The sequence below is a fragment of the Neovison vison genome, chromosome 6 (assembly GCF_020171115.1).
Source record: "Neovison vison isolate M4711 chromosome 6, ASM_NN_V1, whole genome shotgun sequence".
NCBI classification, from domain to species: domain Eukaryota; kingdom Metazoa; phylum Chordata; class Mammalia; order Carnivora; family Mustelidae; genus Neogale; species Neogale vison.
This window is the reverse complement of record NC_058096.1, coordinates 175616779-175644002: the sequence shown is the minus strand read 5'-3', so window position 1 is coordinate 175644002 and position 27224 is coordinate 175616779. Positions and strand designations below refer to the sequence as shown.

Genomic DNA, 27224 nt, shown 5'->3' with positions numbered 1-27224 from the left:
TTAACAATAAAAAGATTGCTTTTTAGGGTGCCTGGGTGGCTCATTTGTTAAGCATCTGCATTCAGCTCAGGTTATGATCCCAGGGTCCTAGGATCAAGCCCCACATTGGGCTCCCTGCTCAGTGGGAAGCCTGCTTCTCCCTCTCCCTCTGCTGCTCCCCTCTTTGTGTTCCCTCTCTCACTGTGTCTCTCTCTGTCAAATAAATAAATAAAATCTTTTTAAAAATATTGTTTTGTACTTTTTTCCTTTTTTCAAAAAATTAAGTGTTTTTCTGTTTATGAGGCTTTTTTTCCCCCCATAGAGCAAGTGGATGCTCTAGGGAGTGACCTTCCATCACTTGTCATTTGTCTCAGGAACATGGTTTGCTCTGTGGCTTGGCATTTTAGAGCTGTCCTTTTTCAGCAAGTCTTGAAAGAGCTATCTTTTCACATTATTTGACAGAAGTAAAATGGTACCCTCACCTAAAATGTCACCTGCACTAGAATGGCGTTATGTTTGGAAATACAAGTATCAGAATAATTCCCGAAGAGATCTCTCTGTGTTTATTTCCAAAATGTTTCTACATGTTGGTATCTAAAAGGATAGATATTGGTTTTTTTATTAGGTCAAACTTTAATCCCTGATAGAGAGCAAAGAATTATAAAAATCGGGCCTAGGACAGATAAATTTTCCTTTAGTCATTAAACATTAGTGCTGGAAAGGAAAATAGAGTTAATTGAATTCTGTGGTTAGTAAAATGAATTTAGAAAAATCCACATTCTGGTACCATTGTGGAGAAAGGAGGTGAGCTAAATTAGCAAGGTTCCTGGTTCCTCAATTTTCTCCCCCAATGGCATTTCTTTGAGTTTCTTTTTACACTGGGGTCTTCTTTATTAGATGAAAAAATATTTGAAGTCAATGATCTAAATATTTTATATCAAAAAGGTGGAAAATTAGTTTCTAAGGGATTAAATGATTTTTCCCACATCATAACTCTAATAAAAGACATAATTGAAACTAGGACCATGGTTTCTTGAGTTTAAGTGCATTGTGTTTCTTATTTCACTTTTTTATTAAAGATCTAAGAACCCAATTGTAATGTCATGATATATTGGACATGATGTCTTGAAAAAGAAAAAAAAAATAGAAAGAATATAGGGAAAAAATTACAAAGAAGATTGAAATTCTTTCTCTATCTGTTTGAATTCATTATAGATATTGAAAGTGATAAAAAAATTTAAATAATAGAATTTTGTCCATAATCCATGGCCTATTAATCCAGATTAGGATTTATCAACCTCAGCACTACTGAATTTTATTTTATTTTTTCCCCTGTGCATTATAGGATGTTTAGCAGCATCCCTGGCCTCAACCAACTAGATTTGTGAAGAGATCTCTCAATCACAATTGAAAATATCTCCAGACAATGCCAAACATCCACTGGGGGGCAATATCACCTACAGGTAAGAACCACTGATCCAGAGTATCTAATTCAGAATTGAGAGAACTAATTGAAGATATGCTACCATATGTTAGTTATTGTGTGTGTATATGTGTTCCAAGATTTTAAGCAGCACAGTCAGATATTTTCAAAATTCTAGGGAAAATATTTGGGACAATAAGAAGTGAGGTAGGTGTGGAAGTCAAGGCTTAATGTATAGAAATGAAGTGGGATGCATGTGAGTTGATTATATGCCTAGCAGGTATGGTGAGTCAACAAAAAATTTGATATTATAATTTAATAGAACTCAGTTACCACGAACACTTGTGTGACCCCTTGGCAAAGCAGTTAAACTTGAGAGCACGGTGATGGTGACAGAATTTCTTTAAGCTTGTCATTTTGATGCATGCATGTGTTTCAGAGTGGAAAATGGAAAACGTCATGAAGAAAGGGCTGTCTTGAGGAATGGACTATGATATTCTATGTAACTTCTGTCCTGAACTTACTCCTTTGCTACCTAAAAACAAGAATATCTGTAAATTAGCTTCCCATTATTACAATAAAAAGGAGTTATATGTTGGTTTCTCCTCTTCCACCATCCTCTCCTCCTCCTCCTCTTCGTACTTAGTGAGCAACTATTATTTACAGCGTGGATTGCTTTTCTTTTGCCCACATAGTTCTAGTGAGTCTTTCAACCCCTAGATGATCACTTCCCAGTGCAAAGCATGACTCGGTTTTGCCCAATATTATTACTTTCAGATATTTTTTGTGTTTGTTTTATGGGCATTGGCATAGAGATCTCTTTATTACTTTTAGATTTTGACCTTTAATGATCCTATAAAGGTGGTAATCTGTGATTGTCTTATCTGCCAATGCAAGGAGCCTGGACACAACAGGAGAGAATAAAACCAACAGTCAAAGAGACACAAAGCCAAACAACCCTGAAAGACAAACAGCCCCAAGACGTTTTTAAGTACCTCGATCCAGCCATAGCTGAAGTTCTTTTTTCCCTTTGGACATCCAACAGTATGACTCAACAAAATTTTCTCTTTTTGTTTCATCTAGTTTGTGTTAGGTTTCCATCATTTACAGTTGAAAAAGGTCTGCTCAGTATAGGAAATATTCCCAGTGAGCAAATGTGGGCAAGGCATTGCAAATACAGAGACAGCAGAGTGGCAGCTAAAGAAGTAAAAGATCAACCGGATAACAGCAAAGGGTAGAAAACCCCTTGAACTTTAATGCAGTGAATAATGAAAAAAGTAGTGAGTATATGACTTATCTTGCAAGCCTGTTCCTCAAGGACAAGCAAGCATCAGAGAAAAATGACCTCATAACAGATTGAAATGGAGACGATAATGGAGGAGGAAAATGTCCAGAATCAAACCAGTGACTTTGTCCTTCTATTCACCTACTCTTTGCAAATTCTAATGATGGAGGACAAAGAGTTCAACTCACCTATGTAAGAGTTGTAACATTTATTTATTCAACCCATTTCCAAATCAACAACCAAGAGGGAGGGATTCTAACTTGATAAAGATTGAGTCTTTGCAGTTTTTATAAAATATTTTAGTCTAGGGAGAAAAGAAAATTCAAGAAATCATGTACAGCATGATAGCTACTGTAGTGTAGACAAGCACAGAATGTAATGGGAAATTCACTCTTTTGTTGTGGTTTCTTCAGCTGTAAGTGACAGAAAACAATTCAAACTAAACTTAAGTAGGAGAAAACGCTTGTGTGGACATGGAATTCAGGTACAGCTGAACTCAGGATTTCAAACCATGACACTAGAACTCTGTCTTCTCTCTGCCTCTTAGTTTTGTTTACTTGTGTATTGACTTTACCCTCAGGAAACGTCTTTTTATGTGTGGAAAGGACCATTGGTTGCTCTGGGTTAACATCATTAGAGGTCATGAATCCAAAGGTAAAAGTTACCTCTCTTTCCCAAAGGATACAGAGTGACTCGGCTTCAGTCTAAGACCTGTTTCTGGACCAATCCCTGTATCTAAGTGAATGTGTGGCAGCCTTGTCCACGTTCTGCTTCTGCAGTTGGGTGCTCGGGCCATGAGACTAACAGATATTCCAAGATAAGGAGAAGTGTGAGAGAGAGTGTTATCTGAAGAAAAAAGAAGCTGTATAGTCAAGATCATTTTTTTAATGTTATCATGTTAATTAACATTGTTATTGTAGATGTGCTTCATTCTCCTAACCCATCTTGGGTGGGACCTGGGAATTGTTAGGTGACATCTGAACTAACTGTTTAGAAGTGTAGTATTTATATGACCACCACTGAGTTGGGCTGAAAAGCAAGAGGATGTATTAGTAAAGAGGATTCAGTATAATTAGATAGGCAAGTTTTGGCAAAATTCACTAATGTCTACATATGCACAAATATTATCTATCATTTAATGAGTATTGATCATGTGCTAGGAATTTACTGAGTAAGCTCTTTAATTTGATCATCTCATTCAGTTCTCCCAAATTTTATAAGGTAAATATTATTCTCCTTCTCAAATTGCAAATGATGTTCAGTAAGTTTAAGTGACTTACCCAACTAGTAAGTGATAGAGAATGTAGTAAATTTACCCAACCTGTAAGTGATAGAGAATGGATTGAAACATGGGAAGCATGAAATAAGAATTTGAATATTTAATATTCATTTAATATGACTTTGTATTTAGGGTGACCATACATCTTAACTTAGGCCTTTTATCTTCATGTAACTATTAATAGCCTCTCTTCTACTACAAAAAAAAAAATAATGTCCATATTTGGACAGTAAGTTATATGATCACCCTAATTCTGCTTCCCTCATTAGTATATATGAACTCTCACATATTTTATATATATGCCTTTCATTCAAAATGATTTCGGCAAAACTTTTAGGAGAAGAGCTTCAGATCTTCAGAGAAGTTGCAATGTTAGTACAGAGAGTTCTGATGAACTCCACACCCAGTTTCCCCTATTATTAGCATCTTACATTATTTGTTGCAACTAATGACCAGTAGTGACATATTTTTATTAACTAAAGTCCATGCTTAATTCATTTTTTTCTTAGTTTTTATTGTATGTCTTTTGTTGTGTTGTTATTTTTGTTACAAGATCCCATCCAGGATGCTGCATTATATTTAGTCATCATGTCTCCTTAGGGTCCTCTTAATTTTGACAGTTTCTCAAGCTGTCCTTGTTTTTTGTTTTTGTTTGTTTGTTTGTTTTGTTTTGTTTTGTTTTAAAGATATATTTATTTGAGAGAGAGAGAGAGAGAGAGAGAGAGCGGTGGGGAGGGGCAGAGGGAGAGAGAATCTTGAGCAGACTCTCCGCTGAGCTTAGAGTCTGGTGTGGGGCTCTGTCTCATGAACCTGAGATCATAATCAGACTCAAAATTAAGAGTCAGATGGTTAACCATCTGAGCCACCCAGGCACCTCTGGGCTATACTATACTTTTTTTTTTTTTAAGATTTTTAATTTTACTTATTTGAGAGAGAGAGAGTGAGAGAGAGCATGAAAGGCAGAGGTCAGAGGGAGAAGCAGACTCCCTGAGTAGTTGGCAGCCCAATCCAGGGACTCTGGGATCATGACCGAAGCCACCCAGGCACCCTGTCCTTGTTTTTGATGACACTGACATTTTTGGAAAGTACTGCTGAGATGTTTTGTAGACTGTTTCATAATTGGGATTTTTTTGATGTTTTTCTCACTATTAGAATGGGACTGTGGATTTGGGGGAAAAAACCCCACAGAGGTTAAATACCAATTTTATTACATCAAATCAAGGGTAAATACCATCCACACGGCTTACCACTGTTGATATTAACCTGGATTACCTGGATGAAGTGCTGTTGGACATGTTTTTCCACTGTAAAGTTACTCTTTTGAAATGATTATTAAGCTTTTCAATGTATATTTACATGGAGAAAATGCACTCATCTTAAGTGTATGAATCCATTACCTTTGACAGATATATGAACCCATGTAACTACTATCACAATTGAGGTTTAGAACCCTCTAACATTGTTTTAACTTCTGTTAATTCAGGAATTCTTTCAGTTATAATCGAGTCAAAAATATTCCAACTGTAGCAGACATATTACACAATTTTGAATTGCTCTGAAAACAAATAGCTGGATTGTTAACTATATTTGATTCTATCGGGTTACTTTTTAAGACTGGCTATCTCTCCACATATCTTTTCTGAATGGAATAATTAGGACATGCAGGATTTACCATCCCATGGGCTTAAAACCTTGTCCCATTGTAGAAACATGAGCATGAACACATCTCCTAAGAAAAGGAGATTAAAAATAAAATCACAAGGAACCAATGGTTTCCTTCATAACTGCTGTGTATGTGACAAGATGTGAAGAAGTCTGATATGACTTTGACAAATCTAGCATAGAGAAGACTATTTTGGATCAAATCATGGGATACCACTTCCTGAAGAACAAGGATGTCAAGCAAGAGAATCCAATGGTATTTTATATTAAAATAATTTCTAAGAGTGTACCTGAAGTAGGAGTAAGGCTTTATCAGTGTCTTCTAAAAGCACTTTTATCAATGCCTTTTTGAAAGTATGTGTTACAGCATTAACCACTGTTCAATTTATGGGAAAATAATTTTTATAAGAAGCAACACAAATATAAAAGTTCATGAGGAGACATTATGCAAGTTTATATTTTATCAATCATTATAAAAATCATGGCATATAATTAAACTGAAAGAAATGTTAAAATTCAGAAAGTAAAAAAAATCTCTTGAGGTTATACATGCTAAAAATAGATAAGAGAAGAGCTGCATAATTTTCCCAGATCATAGGATTTTTTTAACCTTTTATATAAACTTTATTGATGTATAATTGAAATAAACAGAAATGCATGCATATTTAATATATTGGTTAATGAGTTTATAAACATATCAACTAAGTATGATTTTATATCAGAAACATCACTGCAATCAAGATATAGACTGTTTCCATCACCCTGGAAATATCCCTTATTCCCCTATGTTTTCAATCCAGTCCCTGTTCCAAAGCCCAGGCTGATCTGCTATCACATTTTGTTAATTTTGACTCTACTAGAATTTCATATAAAAGGTGTCATATAGAATGCACTCCTTTTTTAGTCTTTCTTTTTAAACTTGGTATAACATTTTTAAGATTTATTTGGGATATGTGTATCAGTGGTTTCTTTATTTCTATAGCCAAATAGTATTCCATTATATGGAAACTCCATAGTATATTTATCCTTTTAATGGTCATTTGAATTGTTTCCATTTTATAATTATTTTGGATAACACCAGTATAAACATAAATCTCTGTAGACCAACATTTTTTATTTTCTTGGGTAAAAGTGGAAATGTGGGGGATGCATGTTGAACTTTATAAGAAACTGAGAGAGTTTTCTAAAGTAGTTGGACCGTTTAATATTTTGGCTACCAGTGGATGGAATTACTACTTCTTCTGTGTTTTTGCTAATTCAAATGCCTAGTCTTTTTAAATTTAAATTTAAATTTAATTTCAAATTTTTAAATTTTAGCTATTTTAATAGGTAGTAGGGTCATTTGTTGATTAAATTCACCAGGGAAACAATCTTGAATTTTCCATTGTGTAGAAGAATTTTTACATATTATTTTATTAATCTTATTTAAATAGATTTATTGAGGGAGCCTCAAACTCTTTCTCATGTACTCCCTCCCTTTTAAACTTGCTGCATATTCTCTATTGGCGACTCCTCATTTTGCAAGACCCCCATGCAACCCCTAAAGGCTCAGTAAAACACAAATGAAAATACAGAATGGAAAGTTTAATACACTATGGTTGATACTATTTAAAAGAAGAAACAGTAGGGGTGCCTGGATGGTGTAGTTGGTTGAACATCCAGCTCTGGCTCAAGTCATGGTCTCAGGGTCCTGGTATCGAGGCCCACATCAGGCTCTGAACTCCACAGAGTCTGTTTGAGAATCTCTCTCTCCCTGTCCCTCTGCCCCTCTTGCTTATGCTCTCTCTCTCTCTCTCTCTCTCTAAAATAAATAAATAAATCTTTAAAAAAGAAAAGAAGCAGCAGAAGCATAGCAAATCAGTGTGTAACAACTTTACCGCACACAACCATGGAAAAATTTACTTATAAAATTCACCAATTTTAACTATATGACTTGATCATTTTTAGTAACTTTATTATCAAAATAAATGGGCAACTATCAACATAAATCAGTTTTAGAACATTTTCATTCCTCCTGATAAGATCCTTTATATGCATTTCAAGTTAATCTCCATTCCTACCACTGCCCCAGGCAATCACATGAAGGTTTTAATCATAAAGGAAATTTGAAAGACAAGCTTTTCCATTTGTTCCTTCTTTTTGAGTCAGTTTAATTGTTTATTAAAATGCTTTTGTCCATTAAATTAACAATTATTTAATATTAATTTTTCAGTACATTTTCTTATTCTTTTCATGAGTCTAGGATCTAGAGTGATTTTTTCTTTCTTTCTTTTTTTTTTTTTTTTTAAAGATTTTATTTATTTGTCAGAGAGAGAGAGTGAGTGTGCAGGCAGTGGGAGCCACAGGCAGAGGGAGAAGCAGGCTCCCAAGGAGCCCAGTGCAGGACTAGATCCCAGGACATGAGCTAAAGGCAGGTGCCTAACTGGCTGAGCAACCCAGGTGCTGCTCCCTGCCTGCCCCTGTTTTTGTTTTTGTTTTTGTTTTTTGGTTTGTTTTGTTTTGGGCCTTTTAGAGTGATCTTTTTCATTTTATATTAGTCATTTCTTTCTTTTTTTCTTTCTTTTTTTTTTTTTTGAAATATTTTATTTATTTATTTGACAGAGGCCTAGAGAGAGAGCACAAGTAAGCAGAGTGGCAGAAAGAGGGGGAGAGAGAGAAGCAGGCTCTCTGCTGAGCAAGGGCTTGAAAACCCTGGAATCATGATCCAAGCCGAAGGCAGCCACTTAACCAATTGAGCCATCCAGACACCCCTCTTTTTTCTCTTTTCTTAATCTGCTGACCTAGACACTGAGTTTTTCTGATCTTTACAAGGAAGGTTTGTGGCATTATTGATTTTTCTCTCTTTTTTGCCCCTTTCTATTTCATTGACTTATGCTCTTTATTCTTTATTTCTTTCTACTTACAGTGGCTTTAATTTATTTTTTAATTTATTTTATTTTTCCAGTTTCTAATGCCAAATCTGATTATTGAATTTAATACATAGATATTTTTTTCTCATATAAGGATTTAAGTTATAAATCTCTCCCTAAGGGCTACTTTGCTATACTCAACAAATTTTGACAGAATGTTTTCATTATCATTTAAAAATAATTTACCTGGGTATTTTTGTTTGAACTGTTATTTGGAAGTGTATTGTTTGATTTTCATATATTAGGGGAATTTTTCAGATACTTTATTACTGATTTTTAAGTTAATGACATTATCAGAATGAGTTCAGTACTTTAAATGTACTGTGACTTGTCTGTGGAACAATATGTGGTCTATTTTGATTGATGCCTTGTGTTTCTTCAAGTTCATCTCTCTTCTTATGCAGTGTGCACCTGCTGTTACGCTCCTGCAGTGAATTTCAAATAATGTATTTTTCAGCTCTAGTCATTCCCTTTGGCTCATCTTATATTTTTTTCTACTTCTCTCCTCATTGTATTCATATTTTCCTCAAATTCTTGAATATACTTACACTAGCTGTTTATATTCCTTTCTATTGTTGTGTTATAAACTACCACAAATACAGTAGCATTGAAAAGCACTCATTTATTTCATAGCTCTGTAGATACAGAAGTATGGGTGAGCTCGGCTGGGTTCTTTCCTGAGGCTCTCACAAGTCTCAAGTCAAAGCAGCAGTCACTGAGGCTACTCAGTTACCTGAAGGCTCTGGGGGAAGAATCTACTTCCAGGCTTATTCATGTTATTAACAGAATTCAGTTCCTTGCAACTGTAGGGCTGATGTTCCTTTCATCTTGTTGACTATCTTCTAGGGGCCAGACAGGAGCTAGGGCCACTCTCAAGTATATATATGGCTTCTTCCCTTTCAGTAACAAAGAACCTCCATCATGTTGAATCCCTCTCAACACTTACAGTCTCTCTGATTTAACCTTTTACAAATAGTCAAAGTAAAGTCTCTGCCTTTAAAGGACTTATGTGATTAAGTTAGGCTCACCTGGATAATGTTGGAGGACACAGAAGTTCATTTAGATGGCTATGTTCAGGGATTTTGAAAATAGAGCTATTATAAAATATAAAATACTCAGTTAATATTTACTGAAACATATCATACCTTGATAGATTGGGTTAAAGAATACACTAATAGTGTAGTAAAAGAGATACTTGGAAATTAGGAAGGAAGACATGCCCTTGGTTTACTTCAAATGAGGTGTTGAACTTGAAACTTGATGTAGGCAAGTGTTGTACTTGGCAGTTTCAAAGTTTAAGGACAGGGCTCCAACTGGTTGGGAGTAGCAGCTCAGTAAGATGTAATAGAGTGCGATACAGGGAGGAAGTCCTGACAAAAATAGGGCAGCTTGTACAGGACCTTAACGTACAGTAGAGGTATTCATAGCCACATGAATACCCAGATGGCTGATTGAGAACAGATATGCCCTACCTCTTGTTATAACTGTACACGTGAGTGTAGGAAGGGGTAGAAGGCAGGAATTGGGCAAAAGAGTACTTACTGTCCACTGGACATACCCTGAAGATACTTCACATAGGAGGAACAATCTTAGAAACACTCTGCTGATAGGGATCAGTGTCTAAGACATAGACAGACAAGAGAGTGTAGTAGTTAAAGGCATGATTAGTCAACTTAAAGATAGATGTAAACTCTGCTTTTTGTACCCATGAGTTAGGGGGCAGAATAATTAAAACACAGACCTTGGAAGTAGACTTCCTTATCCCTGGTGCTTCCTAGATTTATGTCCTTGGCAAGTATCTTAAATTTGTACCTTAACTTCTTTATCTGAAATATAAGAGTGATGATAATACCTACCTTACATGCATTGGGGATTAAATAAATCCTCAGTTCATTATGAGGATTAAATAAACCAACATATGTATACCTTTAGAACAGTACCTGGGGTAAAGTAAGTGCAAGATAAGTATTAGCCATTCTAATTATTTCTTGTATAAAATGAGGATAATAATAATAGTAGCTCTTTAATAGGTTAACATAGAGTTTAAATGAGTCACTGAATATCAGCTGTTCATTCTGTTCCTAATAGATAGTAAGTACTTAATAAAACAGACTAAACTTCACACATTAGTCATGGTTGATTCAAGAAATCCAGGAGATTCAACTATTAGGTTCAAATGCGCCATTGCTCATAGATAAGCAGGAATCAGGAATATAAGGGTGTGATTCTTCCAAGTAATGAAGCAAATTCTGCTACTTTAGAATTACTACTAGCTGTTGATAGGTAAAATAACTCACCCTATATATCTTACGCACATGCAAAAACCTGTACTATTGCTACAGAGATGAATATAAGTTATATTTTGAAGAGAATTTTACAATCTATCAGTTATAATTTTACTTTTCATTCAACAGGTCATTTGAAATCACTATCCTTTGGAGCTTGATATCATATGGTCAGTGTCTGGATTCCCATTAAGAGCTAACTCTATAATTAATAGAGTTCAAAACTTTCTATAGATCATTCTCATGGGAATCTAAGAATTAGTAGCTGTTTTTCTTTTAATCATGTGCTTATCTTTGAGCGGTAATGATTTAAATTAACATCCTCAATTTTGAGATACCCAACTCAAATGAATTACTAGTCTGAGCAGAGAATGGTATATATTGGGTGACAAAATGAAATGTTTAGAAACAAAAGCAGCTTCAGGCAGTGCTGGATCTGAGGTTCCAGATGATCTCATAAGGGTTCTACCTTTTTCTTTACACCTTTAATCTGCTTCCCTGTGTGGATTAGTTTATTCTCATACAGACTTTGTTCATGTGATAGGAAAAATAGGAATCTCCACTTTCTATCTTCATAGATAAGAAGTCAAGAGGAATAGGTCTGCCTTCTTTCTATACTGTGCATCAGATCTCAGGTCCTTTACCTGCCCTTGAATTCTTCAGCCTCATCAGGAGAAGGGAGATCTCATTTCAGTCAACCCTGCATCTGAGTTTGAGTTGGTAAGGCATTATGATTGATAGCTCCAACCCAACTTATAGAGGCTGAAAAGCATTCTTTTCCAAAAGAATAGTTGATGGTGTTACCAAAGGAACAGCAGGAATTTCCTCCCCTATCAACATAGAGGGTATAAAAATCAGAATTTCTTAACTAGATGGGATCAGGAAGTAGATGTTGAGTGACACAAGATGTCTACTCAAATAAGTATGACAGGAAAGTCTAGCAGATGAAAGAGAACATATTTTCCCTTTCTCTCTTCTCTTTCTCTTTCCATGAAATGACCTCCACTCAGTAGTGCAATGCACATGTAATATTGTATTAAATAAATAAACAAGCAAAACAATAAAAACAATAAAACAATACAAAACAAACAAAACAAAAAAACAAAACACAACTATGGCTGAAGATTTAGATAAAGGGTGGAAGAATAGCCAGACTATATTAGCAGCAATAGCAGGAGTAGCAGCAGGTAAGGCTGACAACTTCGTAAATTACAAATTGGATTTAAATAGAGAGGGAATTGGAAGTGGAGACATTATTTTCTGTAGAAATATGATGGGCAGAGGAGAACAACGAAGAAAATAAAACTGAGATGATTAAGAAAACACAGTGCTGAAAAGATAAAATTAAGACTGAGCCCTTAACTTGAATTACACATTTTTTAAATTAATCCTTGGGTGAGGACAGATTAAGGACTTCACAAAACCAAGCCGGTGAACACACTTTATGATGTATGATCCTTGGACCTAAAACTAGATTCTCTTCCAGTTAAGTATGTTGCTAGAATGATGACTGGCCTGGCCCAGTTTTAGATTAACCAGACTTACAGATAAGATTTTTGATTCATAAAATCTCAGAAAAACAAAAAAACAAATACTGTGTCACCTGTTGGGTTCCAGATCCTATGCTCTGTGGCTAAAGATATAAAGATGAATTATATACTATAAGTACTGGATGTCTGTAGATTTTACAAGCTCAGCATCACTTCCCTGTTTCTCTGGTAACAGATCACTCTTCCCATTTGTTTAAAATGGTGCTAGTGTCTGGCTTCTGCCCTTCCTCAACAAGACTATGATACTGGTCCAATAATTAACACTGGACTCAGGAAGAGCCAATGGAAGCCTTCTTTTATAGTTAATCAAGAGCTTTAAGGTTACAGTATTTCAATATTGGGCAATTTTTGTAAGACAAAATTATTTTGAAATCTACTAATTATCCTTTAAGTTCTAGAAATTGCATTTCATGACTAAGAGGGCAGCAAATTGTCTGATACTGTTTCTGCTCTGCCCACTTTGTGTTTCAGTCACTGTCAAATAAAGGCAGTGGGGAATGGCAAAACCAGTTCTGATTCATTCAACACCTGAGTGCTTCTTAGGTACAAAACACCATTCTAAACATTGTCCAGGAGAAAAACATAAATAATACCAGCCCTTACCCTCAAGGGTCTTACAACGTGGCAAGGGAAATAAGACACGAACACAGATGGCTGCAATAAAATGAAGATAGTGATTACTGCCAGATGTTTAGGGAGAATGAGCAAAGCAAAGAGAGAACACAGAATAAGGCAACATTCAGTAGTCAGCCAAGAAATATTTATTGAGCAATCATAAATATAAATGGGCATGGAAGAGTAAAATGTGGATTGGGATAATGGGCAGGAGAAAAATCAGGTGACATGACTTGTTACTCAACTTTCTAAATATGTTTTTGTCACCAAGTTTGTAATAAATATCCTTAAATTAGAAGCTGAATAAAGATATTGTTCTCTGAAATACAGACTGGGGCAATGATGTTTAAACAGTAGGATAGTAGTACTTGTGTTCCCAAGTATGCCTTTCTATTGCTTTCTTATCTTGATGGTACCATTTCAGGTCTTTCACCCTTTTTGAGCTTGTGTTTTAGAACATGTGGATTAGAACAAGATTTTCTTGGCTTCAAACAACAGAAAGAAAATAGTATAAAACTGAAAAAAAAAAATCCAGAGACAATCTTGATGGCATGTCTAGATGCAAGACTTCAGATGTTTAAATTAAGTCCCTAACTCTCTTTATCTTTCTCCTTTCCTTTTCCCCCTCTCCTATATCTCTTATTATAGAATTCAAATATCTCTCTGTTTTTGTGGAAGCTCCTAGCACAGCTGTAGGCTTGTATCCTTACAGCTCCAGGGAAGAGTAGGGGTTATGATTGTGTAAGGTTGTGGCAGGGCATCCCATCTAAGATTGATCAATACTCACATTGTACACAGAAGTAGATTAGTATATTAATTACAGCACTGTTTTCTTGAAGAAGACTCTGTAATGTGTGTTCTTAGATAATAAGAATAGTATAACATTTTCCAAAGGATATGCATGAAGTGTTTTTGAAGCATTTTTTTCCCCATAATTCACTCACAGATTGTCTTTTGGATAATGGTAACCTTGTGTCACTATCCTAGGTACCATAGCAAATGCCCAGGGATCAGTCCTTGATGGCTCTGGCTGGGCTCTATTCTCATCCTTTAACTCATCACTGTAGCCAGTCATCAGTCCTAATTTATAAGAAGTGGGTTCCATTCTCAAATCACAAGTAATGAAACATGGAGAAAAAGAAACTGGACTGGACTATCCCTAAAAGGAAGAAGAACAGAGGGTGAGCAAGGGGAAAAAAAAGAAAAAAAGAAAAAGAAAAAAGTCATCTATACCAGAAAATGTTTGTAATGTTCTTTGGAGATCAAAAAAATTTGTCTCCTACACATAGATGAACAGAGGGTATTGGCCTAAAAAGAGCCCTGTGGCCAAAGGGATCTGGCCTATTTTAACAAGGATTTGAGAGTTAACAGATACCATGGAGAGCACCCAGTTCAATCTCATCATTTTACAAAGGGGGAAACTAAAGCCCAGAAAGGAAAACAGAAATGCCAAGGACTTACAGGTAGTTTATGGCAGAGACAACCCACTACCAATCTTCTGACTTTGTGTTGTGTGTGTGTGTGCGTGCGTGCATGTGCGCTTGCTTTTTGTAAAAGGACAGTTTTCTTTGGTTTGTAACAACAACAAAAGAAAGTATAGCTTTGTTTCTGGTTTTCTCTTCATTCTCAAATCTGTATAATGTAGTTTTGCTGCATTCCAACAGAAAACCTCAGCAAGAGTTTAGTTAATCATCATAAGTCCACTCACTCCTTATAGGGACAGAGACATTATGCTACCTTTACATAAGAACTAGGGCCACCTGTTGCTTTAATAGCTCAAGTTTGGACTCCGCCTGCAGGAGGGGACACCTTTGAAAATCAGCTTCCTAACTGCACTGCATCCTGATTTAGCTACCAAATCTTCAGCCAGAAAAAGAAAGGCATCTGGATCATTGGGGAGACTTCTACCTGCCTCCTCTACTTCTTCCTCCTACTATCACCTCTTTCCTGCTGTTTCCTGCCCGCAAAAACCTGTCACCAGCCCAGAAGTATCTCTGGAAATGGGTAGGAGGGAGCCTTGCACCTGTCAGTGCCAGAGAAGAACGTGCGCTCTGCAGAGTTCTCAGTTGTTACATCTTTGGCGATGAAAGGAAGGAAAGCAGAGTCCGAGGTTTCTGCCACAGATTTGCCGGAGACCGCAGTTAGTCCACCCATCTCAGGCTCCAGTAACCCCGAAGATCAAGGGTGCACTTACATTCCTAGCTTTTTTTGCTGTGTTTTCCTAAGAGCTAGTTCAGTGCCTCGCCCCAAGAAGTCTCAGGGTAAAGGTTAAGTCGTCAATCAGGTTGCAGTCTCTGTGTTTTTTCTTGAGAAAAACTGGCATAGACTGATCAGTAGTAGAAAGTGGGATCTCCTTGCTTCCCTTCATCACTGCGTCCTCCACCTAGCGACTTCCTCGCATTCTCCTAGGTCTGACAGCTGGGGCTCCCAACCTCAGGGTTGGGAGCAGTGGGTTCCTGGCATCCCCGCCCCCTCTCGGGGTTGATGACACCCGTGCCTAGAAGGTGCGTGTGGGTGCAGGCGGGCGAGTTGGAGGCTTCTACCGGGAGCTGGGAGAAGGAGTTCAGCTCTCGCCTAAAACCTGTAATCCTAGATTCCCTGGGGACCGCGAAACTCCCCAGTCCGAGGCACTCCCAGCTTAGCCGCCCACCCATTCCCCCCCTCCTTTCCTCAGCACGCAGCCCCTCCCTGCGTGATGATGCAAACCAGTGGGGAGGGCGGGCGCTTGGAAGGGTGGGGAGAGTCGGAGAGCTAGCGAGGGAGGGAGGGAGTGGGAGGAGGAGGAGAGGGAGCCGAACGACCATTTAAAGCGATAGCAATCCTTGCCCTCTCCCCAGTGCTGGGTTGTTGGAGAGCGCGAGCGGCAAGCCGCGGAGCGCGAGCGCGGCGCGCCGGCCGGCGAATCCAGGAGCGCACGGAGCCCCAATCTGGCAGGCGCCGCGGGACCCCGTAGCCTCTCTGGCCGCCCCTTCCCGGGCGCCTCTACCCTCCGTGCCTGCAAGAGCCTCTGGGCTTCCCCGGAGGACCTCACCCCAAGGGGCCCGGACCCCGGCAAGCCCGCCACCATCCCCTCCAGCGCCGCCGCCGCCACCACCGCAGTAGCCGGAGCAGCATGGTCCAGCTGGGGAAGCTGCTCCGCGTCCTGACTTTGATGAAGTTCCCCTGCTGCGTACTGGAGGTGCTCCTGTGCGCGCTGGCGGCGGCGGCGCGCGGTCAGGAGATGTACGCCCCGCACTCTATCCGGATCGAGGGGGACGTCACCCTCGGGGGGCTGTTCCCGGTACATGCCAAGGGTCCTAGCGGAGTGCCCTGCGGCGACATCAAGAGGGAGAACGGGATCCACAGGCTGGAAGCGATGCTTTACGCCCTGGACCAGATCAACAGCGATCCCAACCTGCTGCCCAACGTGACGCTGGGCGCGCGGATCCTGGACACTTGTTCCAGGGACACTTACGCGCTCGAACAGTCGCTCACTTTCGTCCAGGCGCTCATCCAAAAGGACACCTCCGACGTGCGCTGCACCAACGGCGAGCCTCCGGTTTTCGTCAAGCCGGAGAAAGTAGTTGGAGTGATTGGGGCTTCGGGGAGTTCGGTCTCCATCATGGTAGCCAACATCCTGAGGCTCTTCCAGGTAGGGAGGCGCTCCCTCCGGGGCACAGCGCGCTCTAGCTCCCCGCGCACTTAATTCCAAAAGCTGGCTTGGACTCCAGGGGTGCGGGGTCAGGTCAGCCTTCACTCATTTCCACCCTGGAGATCCTGCGAATCCCTCCCACCCCACCCGAAGAGGTACCTTCCCTGCTTGGTTCATTTCCCTTCCATCTCTCCCCTGTCCGCGCTCCACTCCATCCGGCTTGACATCCTGGATTTATGGCCCCATTTACAAGAAGCAATCTGCGAAAAACAAGGCGATGATTTAAATGGGTTTGCATTAGAGTGAAATATGGTCCAAAACAGGCTTGTAAAAGTGCCGGGCTCCTGTGAGAGCCGGTTAGGCTCATGGAATATGAAAGATGAGAAGACGCCTCGAAACTGGGCATTTCTCAACTCCCCAGCTTCCTTCCCAGCCCCAAGCCGCCCAGCAAGCCGCAGCTCCCTTGGAAATTTTCGAGAAGAGCTTAGGGGGGCACATCTTAAACCGAGGGCTAGGTCTTCACCTACATGTGGATGTTAATTGCCCATGTCTCTCAGGTTGGATCTCCCGACCTATAGCCTGTCTCCGCGAGGGCATGGGGCGAAAAGGCACGGGGACGCTCTCCAAATGGGGAAATGCCACTGCAGACGCGACCCCCGGGTGATTTGCTCTGGGCAGTTGTTTGCACCGTCTAAATTGCGTTTGCCTTCCGGCCACTGGCAGGAGCTGGGCGATCAGCTTTCTACTCCAGCCACTTCAGAGCCCAGAGATGAGCTCATGCTAACTGCGAAACAAAATCGCTTTCGCTGCCTCCACCCTCCGCCCATCATTTCCCACGACCTCCCTAACACAGACCCTCAGCCCCTATTCTCGGCTCCGCGGACGATTCCCGGAGCCAGGAGAGAAGGCTCCTGAGGGAGGCACTAGGGTGCGCTGAGTAAAGCCGGCGGTCCTCCTGCTCTGGGCGCCAGAGGGCAATGCCGAAAATGGGAGGAAGGCGGATCCGGGGCAGCTGAGCGGTGGGTTCTACTGCAGTGCTCTCTCTCCGCCTGCTCCTGCATTTTGTGCCCCGTGGCTCCTGTGCTGCATTGGGTATAAATGGATGGAATTCGGATTTTAAGAAATTGAGTTTCAGGATCTGTATGATTGTGGGTTCCCTTCTTTTACCTCCGGTGTATCTCTTTATCTTTCTTCCTTCTTTTGTTTTTTTTCTTTTCGCTCCTTCTCTTTCAATTTCTTTTTTTTTTTCTCTCCCTCTCCCCCCACCCCAAGTTTTTTGTTCATCTCTGTCTTGAGATGATCCTTTCCTAATACACAGCCCTCTCCCTGCCTAATAGAGTCCAAACCCAATTAATCCCTTCTCCAGATGTTCTGGCTAACCCTGATGCCCTTATGCTCCCTATATCTAAAGAATTGGGTTCCTTCCAAATGCTTTCCCTAGGGTACTGGGTTCCTGGAGGGGATTCCTTGAGAGATTTAAGCTGTCACCACATCAGCTCCTAGGAGTGTGAAGTTTATGTGTGCACCAGGAGAGGTGCCTGCCCAAGGCTGCAGCCTGATGTGGCCCCTCTGATCTTCTGAGCATCCCTAACACTTCTTGTGTGTTCTGTCCTGGCAATCCCTAGGAATCCCTATTTGCAAACTCAGAAATGCTTTGGGGACACCCTTAATTCTGAGATGGTGCTTTTGGGAAAGAAGCGAGGCTATTGTAAGCAAAACCCAGAAGCCTTTCCTTCTTGCCTGAGCTTTTAAAGCCAGACAACTTAAGAGGGCAGTGCAGCAGGATAAAGTGAGGTCAGAGATCACCTGAGAACCACTGGGGTGACTCACAGCCCTGTGAGCCCTGAGTCCTGGGGGTTGAAGGCACATTTGGTGTCTCACATTTTTAAATTATTTTGGTGCCTATTTCTCTCTTCCCTCAGAGCACAGGCAGTGCTGCAGATGGGCCTGTCTGTCTAAAAGAGTGAAATGTTAAAGTCAAGAGAGGGATTGCAGACTAGGCTGAGGGACTGTGTTTGCTGAAAAAGATTCCAGGGGGAGCTGATTCTTCCTCTGGTGTGTGAACCTGAGGCTCTTGTGAGGAAAAGAAATGGTTTGCCTTATGTTTAGTTCCCCCATTCGTTCCCTGGGCTGGGAAGGAAAGGAAGCGAATGCCAATGTTAGCAGTGTGGGTTGGGACTAAAACCATTCAGAGAAAACACTGTCATTTTCCTCTAATTTGCAAATTGCAGCTATTCATGTTGGATTGAACAGCTGAGGGGAAAAGAGCCCCCAGTTTTCACCTGCATTTATGGAGAAGAGGCTGGTAGTAGGAGGAATGCTACCAACTTGTAGCTTGTGCTGTGAGCTGGGTATAACTGTTGGTGTGGGAACATGCTTAACCATTGCCTGTGTTGGAATATGTATTTATATATTCCAACAGTCTCTTCCAGTAGCCTTTTTTGCACGTGATCATAGGAGCTCCTGGCATGCAAGTCTAATCCCCAGTTTCCCAGCCTCTGTAAGCTTGCAAAATGAGAGAATAGTGGTACACAGACCCATTGTTCAAAGGCACAATCAATTTAGAGAGAGGAAAAGAATGGTAGGGGAATCTTTGCTGGGAATGCAGGGTTCAGCTCAATTAAGATTGTCTTATATTTTGAAACAAAACAAAAAACAAACTAACAAACAAATAAACAAACAAAACAAAAAACCCTCCTTTAAATAATTGAATTCTTAGCTCTCCAGATATTTGAGTTTTTTTTTCTTGAGCCCTGTAGCTTGCTGTGGGGACCATACCAAACCTCTCATTTGAGATAAAAATTTATGGTGAGATAAGCTTCTGGGCTGGAGGAAGGAATACTTAGTGACTTAAATGGGGGAGTGCTACAGATTGCGGGTGGGGATTCAGGACAGGAAAGAGTAATGAAATAGTAATAAATGTAGCAAGTGCTGTTGCTGCCAGCAAAAACTAGAATGTAGTTCTTTCCTGAGAATGAGGACTTGGGCAAGAATGAATCCTCAGATGTGAATAGTGTCTATGACTTTGAATTTTCATTTGTCTGTTGGTATAGCAGACTGAAGATATGAGTTAAGCAAGTCCTCTCTCTCTCTCTCTCTCTCTCTCTCCTATGCACACTGAATTGATTAGTAAGTGACATGTCAGAGGACAGGAATGATGTCTGCTGGGTCTTTCAAATCTAGGAATTTGAGGCTAATGAAATTAGTGTGTGGCCAGGGCTCTGCCAACTAGAATTAAGTCACTGCAACCACACTGCAATGCATTTTCAGCCTCAAAGAAGCATCAGGGAGGAATTTCTGGAGATTTGTTTCTGAGCCTGTACAAAATAATACCTTCCTAATGCTAAGAAAGATTAAATGTAAATTAATTTTGACTATGAGTAACATATTTAAAAAATAATCAGAGAGTAGGGATGGCTTAAAGTGAAGAGCTTATATAATATGGTATCCAAAGAATAAATCTCCTGACCACTCTTTGTGGGCTATAAGTAAGATATATTATATTACAAAGTAATGGGCATGTTTTTATTCAAGGCTTCTCTGTTATTGACTTGAGAGCAAACACTCTGAGCGTATAAATTACTCTCACTACATCCTGACTCTGAATGAACAATATTTCTTGGCCAGTGACATGGTCTAAGCTATGGACTTGGAGTTGGATGGTGTCTATTTCAGTTGCTTTGTCCCTTCAAAAGCAACTAAATGGAAAAAGTGGCCAACTTGACTCTTGTTGGGGCACATTGCAGATCTAAACCTGTGGAACTTATATCATAAATGAAATACATTTGTAAATTTCTAAATGTTCATTGAAGCTTGAATATAATCTCCAACTTTGGGGACATTATATATATATATTTTTTTTTCTCTAGTTTTCCTCCTTTCTTTTGCTCCCTCTCTTCTCTCTTTCTGTCTTATGTAATTGAATAGAACTGGGTACCTAGATTTGTGTGGTATTACTATAGTGGGGACTTTTTTTTTTTTAATAGCTCTAACCTAATTCTTCACAAAATTTCATAAATACAGGTGTCAGTGCCATTTGGAATAGGCTCTATAACAATCTCTGCCTCCACATTTACTGTGTTTCAGGAAATTTACCTAACAGATGGTGAGTAGGCAATTTTTAAAGGGACATTTTTGAAAAAAAACAGAGAGGGAAGGGATAGAGACAGGCACATACTATATTTGAAGATACCTCTACATGTGTATTTTATGTATATGTGCCCACAACATTAAGATGTCTTTGGGGATTTTTCTCTTCAACATAATTAAAGTAATGGATGCCTTTGCTTCAATTTCATAAACACTGAGAGTATAACAAATCATAAATGCTCTGTTTCCTACATCTATAGATTGTGTCATGGACTTCGAAGACCATAGCTGGATTACACAAAGTACACTCCCGTCTCAGTCATGCCACGAATTAGCTCTCTTACCCTAAATAAGTCACTTAATCTTTCTAGGCCTCAATTACCTCATGTGATTTTTTTTTTCTTTAAAAACAAATGTGGTTTCTAAGTTTTTCAATCTCTTTGGGTCATAGCTTGCTTGAAGAAAACCTGCTCTTATCCAAACTCCATGACATTGAATTTCCAGCTCCTACTTTGAACTTAGAGTGAGTTTGGGAAAACTTTTAAAGAATATTTTCACACGGATATCTTAGTTAATATCAGTCTAGCTGATTTCCCATATTTAAGCCTTATCCCTTGTTTTGCCAGTGTGCTCCTTCGTCACGTATATCAAGGCTGGTACTGAGGAAAATGACTTCCTGGATCAGCTTACTGCATGGTTATAATACACCAGGTAGGGAGAAGAACTGTGGGCTTTATAGTAGTAGATATAACTTTTATTATCCAGTGTTCTCTTCCCTTTCATCTTGCAAAAACCCCAGACTTTCTTTTGCAGTGATGCCAGATAGTGACTTCTTGCCTCCTCCCCGGCCCCAGGGATGAGTCCCCTGGCTGAACTCAGGCAAAGCAGGTGATGAGTTCAGGTGTAGACTTTTGACTTTAGCTAGACCTATCAAATCCTTCCCAGGACTTTTCTGCCAGAGGAAAATGGGAAAATTGGCTCTTCTCTCTGGAATTTCTAAGCTAGGGTGATATGACTCTGGGACTCCCAATAGCTTTCTGTAGAATAAAAAGTCACAGGGAAGTAAGCAGGGTTGAGTGACGGAGAGAAAGCCAGAGCCCTGAAGATATTCTGAAACTCTCAAATCTAGCTAAATCCAAATCTAGCTGCATCCCTGAATTTCCAGCACTTGTTCTTAAAATAAATTAATTAATAAAAAAATTCTTCTACTATTTTGAATTTGTTTTCAGGCCTGTGCAATTAAAAGCCTCCTTGCCAAAACACTTGATTTCTTATGTTAATGTAAGGTTTGCTGACTGACATTCATTAATTGAAAAATTATATATGATATTTTCTTTACTTTAAATATAATCCTCTAGTCCAGGTCTGGGATATTCACAACTCTGCATTCTTCCCCACTCTTCCCAAAATTTTATGTATTATCTTTAAGTATTTGTTATCACAACCTGATGCAGTTGAGAGATAAGGTGAACACATCTGATGTAGGGTGCAGCATAGAAGTCTCCTATTTGGAAACTTTAGAAACCTACTTGGCTCCCTTCATTAAAACAAATCTTTTGTTGATGTTTCCAGGGCAGAGAAGCATTTTTCATGGCATAATGGAGTACAAAGTACATTAAACTCCTGGGTTACTCTACAGTAAGCATCCAGCCTAACTACTTGTTTTTTGTAGGCAAAAAAGAAGAGTCACAAACACATTTTCCCAACATCTGTGTATATGATCACTGTTTAGAGGACAGTTATGCAACATATAGTCAGACTGATTAATTCAAGGATTTTTTGTCAATTGGCACAGCAAATATGTGTGTTTTATGCACTTACTAAAGGCAAAACAAAATCTTTTTACAGGTAAATATCTGAGAAGAGCATTATGCCAGCAATTACTGTGATGGCATTTCCATGTTTGACAAGTAACCTCCTTTCAATTATCCTTACTACTAGATGTTTCTTGGATCAAGTTATTGGATTATTATGTCAAAATAAAATAATAGGAAGTTACAATGATACAGGATACGTATCTCATTTTGTAAGAACAGAAGTTCTTATTTCTTTTCAATAAAAGTAGTGACCACAGTAATAACTTTATCTTTCCTATGAGCCATTATGCCATGCACTGTAAGTACTTCATCTCATTTAGTTCTTACAATAGTTCTGCAAAAGGCATGTTATCATCCCTGTGTACAGCTGAAGGAAGTGATTCTCAGAGCCCCAAGTCACATTTTTGGTAAGTGGCAAAGTCTAGATTCACACAGTGGATTGCCTGACAATACCCTGGTTGTTAACCACTATGCATGCTGCTCAGTTGTTGCACCTATGCAGAAATACCTAAAATAATCATAGATTCACCTACTCTGAAATTGTGGTGGTTTGAGGACAACATCGGAGTTGCTGATTCCTTAACCACATTCGTTTGCAGAAAAAAAATTTTATTACAGTTCTGCAATGAGATTAATTCTGTGTATTGAGACTTGAGCACACAAATTCTCACCTCCAAGTGAAAGATGCTTGTTTTCCATTATTCAACAGATAGCCCTGTATGTAGGCAATAAATACACAGTAGGCTTTTCTCTCAAACAAATGAGAAAAGATGTTTCTTCTTGTCTTGATTCAGTGCCCATCATTATGGATGATGACGGCTGTTCCTGAACTTTATTTCATTCACTCCACTCTTTCTACAGACCTCAAGTGGGAAAATCCATCATTCAGATATATGTGCAAAGTGATAGGACTGTATTAATACAATTGCTGAAAGTCAAGTTGATGGAGCACGGGAAATACATCCTAATAAATGCAACATTAATGTTTGTGTGGGCCATGAAGTGAGGGGTAGGAGAATTTTCAGTTTAATGGATTATTTTGCCTCTTGCTATAAAAGTGCTGCAGCTAAATAGTTTTATAATTGGTCATTTACAGAACTCTCCATCTCTGGGTGTTGTGCTCTCTCCATTCTGCGGCTGCCAGTTCTTTCTCTTGTTCTTGTTGGAAGATAGCAAGGAATCCACTTCAAAGGCTCAGCCTGCTTTTCTGCATTATTGTTTAGATGAAAATATTTCCATTCGTTAAAGCACGCTTAAACATTTTTGTTATGTTTTAAACTTGACTATGTTCTGAATGTATTAGCACGGATAGAGATAATGTGGGATATTTTCCTGGAGAAAACATACTTTTATCAAAGGAATCATAGAATTTTCATGTAGGGGTTAAGAATAAAATTCTGGAGTTAGATTTGAATTTAAATTCATACTTACCACTTATTACCAGACTCACCTTGATCAAACAAGTACCATACCCTTCACCAATTTTCTTACCTTTAAAATGGGAATGATACAAGTATACTTGTTTGATAAAGTAATTATAAAGATTGCACAAAATATACATGGAAATATTTTTAGCACTGAGTTTAGCATGTAATGAGTGTTTAATACATTTAAAAGCTTTTATTTTATTATTATGCTATTATTAAATATCACTATTTCTTAAATGTTACTATTGCTGAATTTACTGTAAAATTACCATAATAATCCATGTTGGATTTCACTCTTCTGTTTCTTTGTTTAAATGGAAAATATTAGGGGCACCTGGGTGGCTCAGGAAGTTAAGCATCTGTCTCCTGATTTCAGCTGGGGTCATAATCTCAGGGTCCTTAGATCTCTGGGGGTAAGATTGAGACTCCTGTTAGGCTCTCTGCTCCGCGTGGCATCTGCTTGTCTCTCTCACTCCCTCTTGGCCCCTCCCCACCAGGCACTTGAACTCCAGTCCTAGTGTTCTAAAATAAATAAATGCAATCTTTTTTTAAAAATGAAAAATATTACACAGACTGAGAGAGAGAACACAGTTTAGTGATAGTATTCAGTGGAATTAGAATTTCTATGGCACTGATTCAGGTGAATCAGGAATGCCATGGGCTTAGATACCAGACAGGTTCAGGGCAGTGGGCTTTGAGGTTAGCCAGCCCCAAGTTTGAAGTCCACTGTGACCCATTTTTAGTGCAGAACCGTGAAGAACTTATTTAAACTTTTTGAGCTTTACTACTAGTTTTATAGATCTCTTTTTTCCCTGGGAATATTTATTAAGACTCCCCCTTCAGCACTGTTCTACATGGTTGGATATATCAGTGACTAAAATAGACAGGAGCTCCTCCCTCACATTCTGTCCTTCCCCCTCTCTCCTCTTCCCTTCCTCCTATCTCTATTCTTCTGTCTCTCAGTTTACACTCTCACATGGAAACAGATGGATGTTATAAATAAGTCTTAGAGTATGTTAGCAGTTGATGAGCCCTTTGGGACAAGGGAAAGACTGTGAAGCACACTGAAGAGTGTTGGTTTGGGAGTGCTGAGGAGTGTACAGGTGGGTTCTATTTTTAACTATGGTAGTCAGGATGAATTTCATAAGGTGGCATTTGAGCAAAGACTTGAAGCAAGGGAATTGTCAGGATGGATTAGGGGAAGACCACTCCCTGCGAGCAGGAACAACCAGTGTCAGAACTCCAAAGCAGAAATATGCCTGGCAGGTTTGAGGGAATATCAGGGATGCCACTACAGTTGGGTAAGTCAGGAAGAGAAAGGGGCAGCAGGAGGGCTTCAGGTTGGAGATATGAGGGGGCAGATGAGGTAAGTCATTGGAAACCATCACATGCATTTTGTCTTACCTTAAGTGTAGGCAGTGTGGTAGGATGTTAGCGGAGGTGGGGGATGATCTGTCTCTTGGTTTAGAAGAATTTCATCTGTGGTATTGAGGATGAGGGAAAGAGAGGAATCAGGGATAATCTCAGGAGGTGATTACAGATGTCCCTGAGATGGTTGTTGATGATTTGTGCAACAAGTGCTTCAAGAAGTGATACATTTGGAAGATTATGACAGTATTTTCTGGTCTATCAAATGGGAGATGTGAAAGGAAGAAAGGGACAAGGTGAATTCAAGATGTGGGGCCTGAGCAACTGGAAAGGTGGGATTACTATCACTTCAGATGGAGTGAAGCACAACTGAGGAATTAAGGAACAGATTTGGAGGTATAAGGTTTGAGAAATTTTTTGACATATAAACAGAGATGTTGAATGCACAGTTGGAAATACAAATCTGCAGTTATGAAGAAAGGTCTGGACTAGAGATACATTTTAATAAAATAGTCATGTTAAGAATAATTATATGGAAGTGCTATTTTAATAAATGAGGGACGCCTGGATGGCTCAGTCACTTAAGCCGCTGCCTTCAGCTCAGGTCATGATCCCAGGGTCCTGGGATTGAGTCCCACATCAGGGTCCTTGCTCAGCAGGGAGCTTGCTTCTCTGCCTCTGCCTGCCTGTGCATGCACTCTCTCTCTCTCTCTCTCTCTCTCTCTCACACACACACACACACACACATAAATAAATAAATAAAATCTTAAAAAAAAAAGAATAAATGAGATAATATAGGGGGGGTGGCTCATTCGGTTAACCATCTGCCTATGGCTGAGGTCATGAACCCAGGATCCTAGGATCTAGCCACATAGGGCTCCCTGCTCCACAGGGAATCTGCTTCTTCCTCTTCCTCTGCCTGCCACTCCCCTACTTGTGCTTTCTCACTCTCTTTGTTAAATAAGTAAATAAAAATCTTTAAAAAATAAAAATAAAGAGATAATACAGTTAACACTATGTGTTCTCAAAAAATTTAACAGCTCCTAGTTAAAGGCAATTACATGAAATGAAAACAAATCTTATAGTTTGTTTTTGCAATAAAACTGAACAAAATATCACAATTATTTTAACAGTATTTGTGACAATTATTTTAAGTCAAAACACCATACTGCAAACATTATAATAACATTTCAATCTCCTACCTTTCATTGTGGTAATGTAGCAATAACTATATTTTGTAAGGTTAGTTAGTTGTGATAGAGTATCTATTTTATTAAAAATAATTTTGAACTATCTAGTTCAGTGCAATATATATATATGTTTATGTGCATATATATATATATATATATATGTAAAATTTAAAACTCAGTTGAGAATTTGGATCACTGATAATACATTTGGCCCTTGAACAATGTGGGGTTAAAGGCACTTACCCCACACCACTGCAAATCCACATATAGCTTTCATATCCCCCAAAACTTGACTAATACTTGTCTTCCACTGCCCTGAAGACTTACTGATAACATAGGCATTTGATTAATACATATTTTATATGTTATATGTATAATATACTGTACTCTTCCAATAAACTAGAGAAAATAAAATATAATTAAAAAAATTGTAAGAAAGAAAAAAGACATTTACAGTACTGTACTGTGTTTATCGACAAACTTCATGTATAAGTGGACCCACATAGTTCAAACCCATGTTGTTCAAGGGTCAGTTGCACATGAGAATTTATGCAATGACCTAGGTATTCAAGGAAAAATAACGGGGTTTTCTTATAATATCCCATTATGGCACCTACTTTGAAGAATTTCACAAGGCATTTCATATCTTCCATTCACTTTTCAATTGAAAACATGGTGGGGGGATTTTTATCTTACTGGTTGCAAGCTCCCTTTA

The 27224-nt window shown here is 39.1% G+C and overlaps 1 protein-coding gene across 5 annotated transcripts in view; it reads left to right on the top strand.

The window, feature by feature from the left end:
* Positions 1–16094: 16094 nt before the first annotated feature.
* GRM7 (glutamate metabotropic receptor 7) overlaps positions 16095–27224 on the top strand; it is a 902298-nt gene continuing 891168 nt past the window's right edge. For all 5 annotated transcript variants that reach the window (XR_006385106.1, XM_044253109.1, XM_044253106.1 and 2 more), the window contains exon 1: positions 16095–16618. Coding sequence is in view for 4 of the 5 variants with exons in the window: in XM_044253109.1 (XP_044109044.1) it covers positions 16100–16618 (519 nt within the window). In the remaining variant the exon portion in view is untranslated. The remainder of the gene's footprint in view (positions 16619–27224) is intronic.